Here is a 12,559-nt window from a genome sequence, read left to right on the forward strand (position 1 = left end):
ACACGATGTTGTGCGCTCAGGGAGAGGAGACGAGTAACCGAAAGCAGAGCCGGAGCATGTGCTTCTTTCCAGTTCTGGGCCGGGCGCGCCCAGATCAGTCAGCGCACCGTGCATTGCTGTGGATGGAGCCAGTGCCTCCCATCTCACAGTTCACCCCGACCCCTGCAAGACCTGACGTGAAGTTTGCCGGGATGCCGGGCCCTCATGGCCCATGGCCTCTGTGGGAGGCCCAGGAACCCGGAGAGATGGAGAAAGTGTCGGTCCCGCTGGTTAGCACAGCCACCAGGGGGCGCTACAAGACAAGGGACTAAGCTGGGGGGGGGGGGGCCGAAACACGGACTGAAAAGCCTGCGCTCGGCTTTCCTGTCCAGACCAGAGAGCACAGGAAACTCTTTATTATGGTGATAAAATCAACAGTCCCCATACAGTTAGTCCTCACTCGTGCGAATTTCAGCCCACAGGAGCTCGCTGACCCAGGCTTCTGTAACCCGCAATCATCCGGGAGAGGGCTCTCGGCTCCTGTCCTGCGGCGCTTCTGAAGTCAGATTTGCTAAATCTAATTGGATTCGTCTGAGGCCAAAGGACCTACCAACACACCGTCAGGTGGTGGTGGAGGGGGCACTACCAGGAGAGGTGGAGGCCTGGGACGGCCTCGAGGATGAGGAGGAGGAAGAGTAGAGGAAGGTGGAGCGTATGGTCCATCCGGGCGGGAGCTGGCTGGGCGAGTGGCCGCGCATGTGCGCCTGCATGGAGGCCAGGCTAGGGCAGCCGGCCCCGCACAGAGGGCAGCGGTAGGGAGCAGCCCCGTGTGTCCGCAGGTGCTTGGTCATGGCAGAGAAGTCCCGGGAGCGCTGAGGACAGAGGCTACAGGAGAAGGGTTTCTCTCCTAGGGCAGAGGGAGGGGGAGGCCATTTAAGGAAGGAACAGGGGACGAAGGCTGACCAAGCCTGGGGTACATTGGGCGACGAGGCTAGGGAATTGCGCCGGAGCCGGAGAGAGGGACCCAGGAGTGGGTAGACCGACGGTAGGGAAGGATGCCGACAGCTTCACACTGGGCTGGGCGCCCATACCTGTGTGGACTCGGTAGTGCGTCTCCATCTGATGCTTGAGTGCAAACCTCTTTCCACAGACAGAGCAAGAATAGGGCCGAGACCGAGCAGGAGGCGGGGGAGGGTGTTGGCGAGATGGGCAGCCTGCCGTGCCCTCATGACCCACACAGGTTGTCCGGGAGCCTGTGTGGACAGAGAAGTCAGAGCCGGGCAGGGCCAGGAATTCCGTAGTCTTAACACCTGGGCAAGAAATCAGTAGGTCCAGTGGGGCTGAAGCAAAAATGCCCTCACCCTACTCACCTGTGCGCTCCTGCCCAGAGTCTTCCATCTCCCCAGGGCTGACCTGCACAGGGCCCTGGGGGAGGGAACCTAAAGGGAGCAGAGTGAGGTGGGGGTCCCTGCTCAGGTCAGGCCTGGGACCCAGCCCCGGGGGAAGAGACCAGTGTGTGCAGGACAGTGAGGGGCTTACCTGGGGTAGGGCTGGAGGAAGCCAACTGATTCTGACTCCAGAACCCTTTAGGGCTGTTCAGGGTCAGAGGGATCCTGGGGGACAGGGCAAGGAAGAATTATAGCCATAGAAAGACCTGGGAGCCTGGTCAACACTGGCCCCTTCCCGAACCCTCACGGCTTGACCCTGGTTGCTCCTGTGGTGGGAATTTCTTGGCCCAATACTGGTTTAGGAAATATAGAGATAAGAGGTATGGTACCCCTCATCCATCACTGCTACCTTTCTTGCACCACTCCCTCCCAGACTAGAGTCTTCCACTAGGCCCTTCACTCACCTCTGGTTCCAAGGCCAGACCTCCTGCCAGGTTCCAGTGCTGGGTGTGCTATGGGAGAAGGGAGTGCCATATCTGGGCGGCCACAGCAAGATGCTCCACAGGGCAGGCTGGTCCTCCCCCAACCAAGGGGCCTCGGCCCACCAAGGCTTGGGGATGATGCTGGTTTGGAGGGAACCTGCTGGGGGAAGGGGACTAGGGAACCCCCGAAGACTTTCCTCAGAGCCCCCTGTTCTCTCTGTCACCCTCACGACCACTCCTTGCTCTCTATCTGCTCCCTGGTAATCAACAGGGATTTGACTGAGTTTCTTCTCTGATCTCATCTCCCCCTGACCTTCTGGTATTGCTCTTGTCATCTCAGAGTACTCTATTGGTGGTTTGTGCCCGTGCAATGTCTCCTGTTCCCTCCCACCAATTCTAAAAAATTTCTTTGGTTTTTGCATCTCTCCGAGCCCCCACAGTCCTCTTTCTGAATCTGAATCCCTTGTGGGTTTCTCTGGCTCCTCCTGATGTTTCTTCAGCCCTTCATCCAGTTCTTCAGCCTTGTCCCTTCGAGCCCTCCTGCATGCCTCTTCCAGGGCCTGCACCCCCAAAGCCCTGGCTGCTTCCTCAAGAGGCCTCAGCTCCCCAGGCTGCAGCTCTACATTCTCCCCATAAACAAAGCTCAAAAGCTGGGCAAAGGTGGAAGGGCTGATGCCTTCTACCAGAGCCCACTGGCCCCTGCAGCCCAGCTGCTGGCTCACACCTGCTAGTACCAGGCTGTGTGCAGGGAACTCCTGGTCTCCTACGGTGATCATGGTATCACATAGTGCTGGCCGGAGCCTGGCTGCTAGCTGGACCAACCGATCAGAGCCATATGGGCTGAACAGTCTTGTTGGGGGGAGGGGCATTTTGCCTTGCCTTGGATACCAATCTTAGGGATTCTTAGAGAAAGACCACAATGTGGGGTCCTTGGCAGAAAGGGGAGGGAGATACGGCATATTCTCAAGCCTGTGGAGGGGAGGGGAGAAAGAATGAGTTTTTGGTCTTTGATCAGAGTTCTCTCTTCTGAATAGACCAAATAAGCTAACCCAAGAGAGGACCTAAACTTATCCAAAGTCATTACAGGAGCCAGTGGTGAAAATGTGGTGGTAAGAGAATGGAAACAGTAAGAACCAGGGCTGGGATTGTGGCTCAGTGGTAGAGTGCTTGCCTAGCGTGTGTAGGGCCCTGGATTCGATCCTCAGCACCACATAAAAAAAGATAATAAAGGTATTGTGTCCAACTACAAGTAAAAAATAAATATTAAAAAAGAGAGAGAGCCAGAGAATTAACAGTTGTGGGTTTAAGACTAGTATAGGAAGCAATCTCTGGCTTAAGAATAGTCATCATGGATACTTCTGCAGAGGAAGACCTCCAAGCTGACTGAGCTTTCCTCATTCTAGACAAAGGGATCACCAAAGAACAGTCAACCCTGGCATTTAGGAATACAAAGACACAATTTCACAGGAGAGCTTAGAAAGCTAGTAGGTCCTCCCCAGACATACCTGAAAGCCAGAGAGGGCAGCAAGACAGTGGTCATGGCTGCAGGAGGGTCAAAGACATCCCTCAATCATCTCCCTGAGGCTGAAGCTTCTAGAATACATCTTTGAAGGAGGAACTGGAAGAGACTAAAGACTCCCATCCAGTGGGTTAAGAATGCAGATTCAGGAGCCACAGAGAGAAGGCTCTTGACCCGGTGATAGAGTAGGGTTTTGGAGAAGACTTTGGTGCCTGAGAAAGTGAGAGAAAGGGAATGGAAACTATAGAGAGAGGAGGCTATTCTCTCCCAACATGAGGGTAAGGAGATGGTTTCATTTTGTTTCTCATAAGTCAAAAAGTGAAAAATAGAAAGAACTGTACAAGTCACATCAAAACCACCATATGGGCTCTTTTCTCTTTTTTGCCATACTAGGGATTGAATCCAGGGGTGCACTATCAACTGAGCTACATCTCCCCCACTTTTATTTTTAAATTTTGAGACAGAATCTCACTGAGTTGCCCAAGCTGGCTTTGAATTTGTGATCTCCTGACTCATCCTCCCAAGTAGCTGGGATTACAGGCATGCAATAAGGCTCCTGGCTCCATCATATTGACTTTTAAGAAGAGAACTGAGAACTCAGATACAAACAGAAACACAGCTTAGAGGCCAGCCAATACACCAGTCCTGGGTGCAGGTTCTCCATAAGGACCCTTGTAGAAGAGAGAGTTATGACCTGGATGCCTCAGGGAAGTTACAGGTTGGTAAGAAGTAGACAGGAAGAGGGGTGTAATGGGAGGAAAGCCTCAGCTGGGGAAAGGTATCCACTCACCGGTTGTGTCTGCCTCCTGACACCACATGCTCTGAAATGCTGTTGGGGATGCTGCCCCCCCACCCCCGAGTTAGCCCCGCCCCTGACTTCAGTCCTCCATTGGATGCCCCAAGTATCAGTCTGCCATAGTCCCCCAAGAGGGTGTGGCTTTATGCCTCTGCTTTACCCTGCAGGGGAGAGATGGCCCTTGTACTTCCAGAACCCAGCCTCTTAACGTCCTGTCTCTTCATTTCTGAACTCTTAAGAGTCACAGAAGTGAATCTCTGGCAATGAGGACTTTGGAATAATCTGATTTGCACTTAAGTATCATCTCTGCCCTTTACTAGTTGAGTCAACTTGGGCAAGTCACCTCTTTGAGCCTCAGTTACCTCATCTGTGAAATAAGGATAATCTCTGCTTGCCTCATTTGAAGATGAAATGGCTTGAATATGAAAGTGGTTTATAGGTAATAGCACCATGCAGATGATATTAGTTCCCTTTTTGGAGGTGGCATAGTAGCTGAAAACTCTTCTATCTCAGAAATAAAAAAGGGATGGAAACATCTGGATTTCAAGGAGAGAAGGAAGGAGGGCCAAAAGCATGCCTCTTCCCTCTCCCTGGCTTAGTACTGGGAAGCCTCACTTGCTCTATGGGAATGAACTCTGTCATCTGGGCCACCACTGGGGACTGGATGTGTGTGTGACTCAGATCCTCCCACAAAGCTCTGCAAAGGGGTAACCCCAGGAACAGCCTGTGGTGGTCTTCGAAGAGAAAATCTTCTTTTCTTGGGCTGATGACAAATGACATTTCTCTGAAATCAGAACCCTCTTTCATTTCCTGCCCTAGAGGTCAAGGTCCCTGGAGATTTCCCCTCCTTTCATACTTAAGTACTTTTTAGTGTGGGGAAGAGAAAAAGGCCTGAGAGGTTCAAATTTCTTTTTTTTTTTTTAATATTTATTTTTTATTTTTATTTATTTTTTTTTTAGTTTTCGGTGGACACAACATCTTTGTTTGTATGTGGTGCTGAGGATCGAACCCGGGCCGCACGCATGCCAGGCGAGTGCGCTACCGCTTGAGCTACATCCCCAGCCCTCAAATTTCTTTTTAGTTTGTTTCCTATAATTCCATTATCCCTGATCCCATAGCAAATTTTTCATTCATTCAACAAATGTTGGTAAAATATTTATGGTGTGTGTCTGGCATATCATATACATGCAATAAATAAGTAGAAGATAAACAAGTCAGGCATTGGTAGATTGCTCTAGTGACAAGACATAGTCTGATTCCCCCTAACATCTCCTTTAGATCCTGGTCCCCTCCACCCAAATACTGTCTCTAAGTTCCCCTTTTTCCCTTTGACTCCAGGATCCTAAAATGTTCAGAGTACCCTCCTATTCTCTCTTCCTCAATATCTAAAATACCTTCCATCTCATTCTAGCTTGGGTACAGGCAGGTATTAATTCTTCCTAGATCAGACAGGGTGTGTCAGTGGGTGAGGCTGGTGGAGGGGCACCAGGGTGGGGAGAGGGGAAGATGAGTCAGAGTGAAAGGGAACATGCAAATGGGCATGTGGTATTCACCTGCTACTCTGAAGCTTGAGTATTTTCCATTTCCGAGCTCATATCACCACCACACCCAGGGACACATTAGACACCCATGTAAAAGACATAAAACATCCTTCTGATATGTATATGAAGACAGGGAAACACCCTTCTTCCAACACAGAAATACAAGTTCTTAAAGTCCGGGAAGAAGTGGAGAAAGCCACCAGGAAGAAGCCCCCAAGTATAACAGGAAAGGTTCAGGGGTCTGGGAGATGAGCTCATGACCATATGGTCCCCTCCATCATGTGCCTGTGACTCAGCTGCCCTACTAGCACTGTTTGCTCATTGATGATCAAGAGTTGGAGACTGTGTTCAAAGGGCAGCAACCTCTGTAAAACCAAATGCAGTTGACATGGAGTGTCAGTGGGCTTTCAAGGGAATCTAAAAGCGGGGAGAGAAAGGGAAGGGGACTCCCCACTGGGTGAACATAAACCCCCAAGAATGGGAAACCCCATCTTGCCTCCCATTTAGGGTCTACCCCATCTAAGGATATCCCCTTAGCACCTCCTTAGAGGAATCCTCAGGGCCCTCTGCACCTCATGCTTGTGATACTCTAGGCCCTTCTCTGACCTCTTACTACATTTTTTTTTTCTGTACTGGGAATTGAATCCAGGGGTGCTTTACTGACAAGCAATAACCCCAGTCCTTTTATTTATTTATTTTGTATTTTGAGACAGGGTCTCACTAAGGTGCCCAGGGCTGACCTCAAATTTGCAATCCTCCTGCCTCAGCCTCGTGAGTAGATGGAATTACAGGCATATGGCACCATGCCCAGCTTCTCCCCCTACATTCTTGGTAATGCAGTCTAAGCCATCCTGCACCAAGTAGTGATAACAGATGCAAATAGCACTTTGACTTGGTAGGGACACTGCTGATTTATTATTCTTGGATGTTCTCCCCTCTCTGGTCTCAAAAACCTTGCCCACCTTCCACTTCCCAGGCTGACTCAGTAGGTGACACTCAGGAGATATCGCAAGAATGTATTGTCCCCCTGGGATAGAGGAAGGAAACCGCAGGTTAGGAGGACATGAGCCTGTATCATGGCAGAGTAAAGTAGACAGGAAATATTAGGGTAGGTCATGTTGGAAAAGAACTTGTGGAAAAGGGGTATGGTTTTTTGCTTCTGTTCTTTTCAATATTCAGATGACCAAGTCAAGTTTGAAGTCTGGTAGTTTTTATTCTGATAGATTTGACCAATGAGACAATAGGGGGAAATGTGTGAAGTGCTCAGTGCACAGCCTGGCTGCAAAATCAGAACTTTCCAGAAATCTTGGATCATAAGCTTCTTCAGGCACAACCCAGCTTGATGTAACAATGTCAACACAGCAATAAAAATATTGATTCTATTTAAATACTATAATTAAAATTAGATCATCAGATTAAGCCCTGGAGCTGAGCATGGTGGCACATGCCTGTAATCCCAGCAACTCAGGAGGCTGAGGCAGGAGTATTGCAAATTTGAGGCCATCCCTGGGCAATGTAGTGAGACCCTGACTCAAAACAAAAAAATAAAAAGGCCTGGGGATATAGCTCAGTGGCAGAGCTCCCCTGGGTTCAATTCCCATTACCAAATAAATAAATAAATGCCCTGGATAATTATTTATTTTATGAAAATGTTCTCCCCCACCTTTTTTTTTTCCCAGAGCTGGGTATCAAACCAGGACTTCATGTGTGCTAGGCAAGCACTCTACCCATGAGCCATATCCCCAGCCAAATGTTCTCCCTTTATCTCACGTATTGATAAATATTGATCCCACTCCCCAAACCAAGCTGAACAAGATTCAATTTAGAAAAACTCTACTAGGAAAAATTCTTCTCAGAAACACACCTCTTTCCACAATTCAAGGTGATGAAAGCCCTTTTATATAGATAAAGGCCAATTATTCAAATCCAACACGAACTTTCAAGATATTTGCTCTTTCTAGATAAGTGTGCTCAACATGTATCAGAGAAGACACACAATGGGGTGAATTTGTTCCTTCCTTTAAACAGGTGCACTACATTACCCAAGAACCACATATTTAGTCATACCCAGGCAAATTGAATCAAGGTCATAGAGACCCTATCATAGCGCACCTTTTGTGGATTAAATGGAAAACAAACTAGGCTTGAAGCCAGAAACTTAGGGTCCACTGCATTCTCATAGTGGATGGCTATTCTTTAGTAATAGTATTGTACCCAGTACTTGATACCAGTACTTAAACTCAGGCAGAAAGCCCAGCTCTGATATCTTTTGGTTTTGTCCTTTCCCATAAGCTGAAAAATTCAAGGGCATCTAGGAAGTGCCCACATGGAAACTGAAAGCACCCCCCACCAGCCGTGAGATCATGATCTGGGTATCCAGGGCCTGAAATTTAACACTAAAGTGGGCATTCATGGCCTACACGGGCCTCAACTCAGGTCCATTCAGGAGAGGACTGTGTGGCTGACATTTGCACCTTGGGTTCTGATTGTGTGTGAGGGGGGATGTAGAGCAAGCTTGGATGTGCAAACTAGTATGTGAGACGCCATGAGGTGTAAGCCAATACAAAATGTGGGAAGAATAGGGGAATATTTAGTTTTTGCCCATTCCCCATAAATAATACAGGAACCTATTTTATTCAAATTGGTCTTAAACTCTTGGGGGTGGGGGCTCCATCCAACTGAGAATGTAAGCCATAGGACCAACCCATTACATTAGAAAAGTGTAGACATTCATACCATTTTACATATGAACAAATGACAACAAATTCCAGATTGTTCTGAATCCCATGCCTGAATGGGGTAAATATTCCTTTAGCTTATCCTTACAGCCCTTTTTGCACCGCCCGCCCCCATACACACATGTATACAAATTTTCCTCTTATTTCCAGGAACAAACAGACCCCTGAAGTCCACTCATATACTGCCTACCCCCTGCATCCCCATCCATGGGTATATACAAAAGTACTCTGAAAGCTATACCACCATTGAACAGCTGAATGAAATTAGATACTGACACCATGCCCCATGAATATAAAAAGATGATTAATACAGACAACCTGGGTGATTTCCTGAAGATCAGACTATCTCACACACTTCTTATGCTCTAGGACAATACCCCTGCACCTGCCTCTTCTTACAACCTGATATCTTCTGGAAATGACCAGAAAGAACATGGGGAAGAGTGGGCATGAGACTGAAAAGCCCCCCAAAACACCTATTCCCATTGTATCTAGAACTACCACAGGGCAATAATAATTCATTCAGGGCAATCAGCTTGGCTAGGATTCAGAGGCTTCCTTCCCAGAACCTCCATAGGATCTCTTCCCTAATCTCCTGGCTACATTGTTCAACCCAGACCCAATATTGGAAAGTCTGCCAAGAGAACCTCAAATCACAGTCCAGAAACTCTCTAGAAATCCTTGGAACCACAGGTTCCCAGCACAGCCTGGGCGCAATAATGACCCTTGACAATTTCCCAGTGGACTTTCAACCTCACGAACACTCACTCCCTGCCCAGGCTGGGCCCCCAAACCCCAGAAAACCTCCCAAGTACACACTAGTTTTCATCTTTTAGCCAGTGACTACATAATCTTCGAAAAACTACAGGCCTCCACTCTTAGTTGCTAGGTCCACACTCAGTCCAGAGACTCCAGACAACTTCTCACTGTCCAGATACCATACTTCAAAGTCAGTGAACCCCCAGAACACATTTACAAATGCAGGCTGGCCTCAGGGACATGGACCAACTCAGAGGGCATGCTAGCTTGACTTTGTCCCAGCCTAGGTCCCAAAGTGCCCAGAAGCCCCCACGTTCAGCCTTTCCAGGACAGAGGAAGGCCCAAAGGAACCAACTTTCTCTACCCTCACTTCCGATCCTTAAAGGGGACACTCAAGTCCCCTGACTCCAGTTTTGCCAAGTGCCAGGTCAAAGGCCAAAGAAAAAGGATTTTTTGCTTTTTTTTTTTTTTAATCCACGGCACTCACCAACTCAGACCGTGTTCCTTCTCCCCATTCAGGGTAGCGTAAGCCCGAGTGACCGAGTGACCGTTAGAAAGAGCTGAGCAGCGCGAGGCCAAGAGCTGGTGCCCAGAGCTCTATGAGCCTGGATCCCGAAGCGGGCGCTGATTGGTTGCAGCGTCAGCCGCGCTCTCTTTCTTGGCTCGTGCGGGATGAGAGCACTAAACAGTTCGGAGGCACCTAGGACAGCGCCACTTCTTCGAAGCTGATTGGCTGTGGAGCTCATGCGGATAAGCAGATCCTTGACTCTGACTGGTCCAGGGGTTTAAGCTTCGCGCCTCTAAGGCTGAGATCTCATTTGTCCTCCAGCCCATCGCTAGAGTTGATTGGCTATGGAGTTTGCCCTTTGCCACCATCTGTGAATTGGGCCCTGAACCCCCTTCACCAGAATAACCTTGAGGCTCTTTGGGCAAGAGCTTAGAGAAACCACCACCTTTCTTGCTTTTATCCTGCTATCCTGAGTGGCTTTGTTGTTGGCGGCGGCGGGAGGTGGGGGGATGGGTACCGGGGATTGAACTCAGGGCCACTCAATCACTGAGCCACATCCCCAGCCCTGTTTTGTATTTTATTTAGAGACAAGATCTCACCGAATTGCTTAGAGCCTCGCTGTTGCTGAGGCTGGCTTTGAACTCGCGATCCTCCCCTGCTGAGCCGCTGGGATTACAGGCCTAAGTGGCTCTTGTTTGCAAACCTCCTACAATCTGTGGAGATTAACACTCTATATAAGCGTGAGGGGGTGTGTAGGCTGCTTCCACGTTTGATTGGCTGGGAGGCCAGGATTCAGAAGCCGGTGGTGGCTCCCGTTTCCCGCCAATTCCCCTGCCCCACTGGTGATTGGCTGCACAACTCACCCTGCCTCAACAGGAAGTATTCGGGAGCAGGAAAGACACAAGACCGGACAGCGCCTTGACCGGTGATTGACTTAGATACTCTCACTACAATTCTCCCTGACTGGACTCTCTGCAGAGCCAGGATTAACTATGTACTGCAGGTACCAGCCATCCACCACACCGTAGCCCGCTGTGCTGCCCCAACATTAAATGGCCAGAGGACTTCCGCCTAGCCATAGCTTTTGGTGCTGACAAGTCGTTAGCTCGCACCACGCCAATCTCCCGCTGCCAGCTGACTGCACTTTCCTTGCACAAGCCAGATGCGGTTGCACCACTGATTGGCTGGCACCAGTCTCTTCTAAGTTTGCCCTCGGACACATCCAATGAGACGCGAGGGCGCTGTAAAGAGGCGGGCATTGCTCTGCCGGTGCCACTTCTGATTGGTCCGAAGGCTCACTCTTCTCTCTTGATTGATCAGCGTGTAGGAGTGAGCGGGAGGTGGGCCCAACGGTTTCGGGCCGTTTTTAGAGCTCTGCTGCGAGCTCAGCAAGGGTTGCGGGCGCCTCCCTGCTGGCGGCTGCTAGAGGAACTAGGGTTAGGAGGAATGGGACCGGGCAAAAAGACTCCCTTGAGGAGGGCAACACGGTAAGGACCTGGGTCAGTAGCCAGAGCCTCGAGTGGCGACAGAGACACCCGAGAAGACTTCCCAGCCCGAGAGGGAGCAGAAACCTCAATGAGTACAACCTTCGTCGCGATCGTCGCGGTGGTAGTAGTAGCAACCGCAACTCGCGTTATGGAGCCCTTCCCACTCACCGCTCTTTGCGCGTCATCTCGTTGAATCTTTCCAAACAAACCCGTAAGGGAGACTATTGCTATGTGGGTTTAACCTCAGAGGCTCAGAAAGCTGAAGTCATTTGTCTCAGGTCACACAGCGAATATGAGCATTGCTTGAACCCTGTTCTGGTGAGAGTCCAGCCTTTGAGCCACGCTATTGAGTAGGGTTGATCTTGTGGGTCTGATGTGGTCACATGGTTCCTGCCTGGTTTGCCTCATCTACAAATGAAAGGTTTTTTGTTTTTGTTTGTCTTTTGGATTTGGATCTGAACCTGAAGAGTCTGCATATTTTCAAGTCCTCGAATATTTGAGAAAATTAATTGGCATTGTAAAAAAGATTGTTTTTAAAAATCAAGGCTGGAAGAATAGCTCAGTGGTAGAATTCCTGTCTAATTTGTGCAGGGCCCGGGGGTGGGGTGGGGGGGAGTTGACTGTATAATACCTTTGCCACTTATTTTACACTTAAACTGAACCAGGCTGGGTTTAAATGCTTTACCTACATCATCTGACTGAATCCTTGTAGCAAATTCTAATAGGTATTTACTGTTATTATTCTCATCTTGCAGATATGAAAACTGAGACTGAGAGAAGAAACTGATTGTTCCTAAGATCTCACTAAGAGGAATGTCAGAGCTCGAATTTGAATAGGCCTGTTCTTCTTACTCCAGACCTCAGCTCCTAACCGTTCATATATAATATCCGAACAGCTACAGTGTCCAGAGTGCAGACACACATGCTCCTGGGGAATACTCACAGCCGCCCTGAGAAGTGCTGATAAGACTCTTTGGGCTCACCAAGATAATGTTAGCTAGGTCATATAGTTCATCTAAGGCTGAGCAAGGAGTAGAATGTCACATGACCTTCCGAATCCAAACCTGAGGGTTAATCACTTCTCCTACTTCCCAGTAGACAGATAAAGAAACACACCCTGGCAGGGCGCCTTAGCGCACGCCTGTAATCCCAGCGGCTCCAGAGGCAGAGACAGGAGGATCAGGAGTTGAAAGCCAGCCTCAGCAATTTAGCTAAGTGCTAAGCAACTCGGTGAGTCTATAAAATACAAAATAAGGCTAGGGATGTGAGAACTTGAGAAGAAATCAGCTGGAATGCAGCTCCAGATTTTTCTGACTCAATTGATCATCCCCTGAGCCACCATACTTCCAGGAAGTACTTGTC

General features: G+C 49.1%; 1 protein-coding gene across 4 annotated transcripts; it reads right to left on the bottom strand.

Annotated features, from left to right (window-relative positions):
- Positions 1–379: 379 nt before the first annotated feature.
- Positions 380–4,209, bottom strand: Zbtb32 (zinc finger and BTB domain containing 32). 4 transcript variants are annotated; one of them, XM_046448047.1, is made up of 6 exons: positions 4,159–4,209; positions 1,832–2,818; positions 1,519–1,592; positions 1,350–1,418; positions 1,071–1,232; positions 380–886 (listed from the first exon to the last, which is right to left on the bottom strand). In XM_046448047.1, the coding sequence occupies exons 2-6, from the start codon at positions 2,716–2,718 to the stop codon at positions 600–602; spliced, it is 1,479 nt and encodes a 492-aa protein (XP_046304003.1). In that variant the 5' UTR covers positions 2,719–2,818; positions 4,159–4,209; the 3' UTR covers positions 380–599. The 4 variants fall into 4 exon arrangements, with proteins under 4 accessions (XP_046304003.1, XP_046304004.1, XP_046304002.1 ...); XM_046448048.2 differs by lacking the exon at positions 4,159–4,209 and adding an exon at positions 3,355–4,149 and having other exon boundaries at positions 1,832–1,879; XM_046448046.1 differs by lacking the exon at positions 4,159–4,209 and adding an exon at positions 3,355–4,149.
- Between the last annotated feature and the right edge of the window lie 8,350 nt (positions 4,210–12,559).

This window comes from Marmota monax, unplaced genomic scaffold (assembly GCF_021218885.2).
Source record: "Marmota monax isolate L192 unplaced genomic scaffold, Marmota_monax_Labrador192_F-V1.1 WCK01_AAM20220418_F8-fsc00101, whole genome shotgun sequence".
NCBI classification, from domain to species: Eukaryota; Metazoa; Chordata; class Mammalia; order Rodentia; family Sciuridae; genus Marmota; species Marmota monax.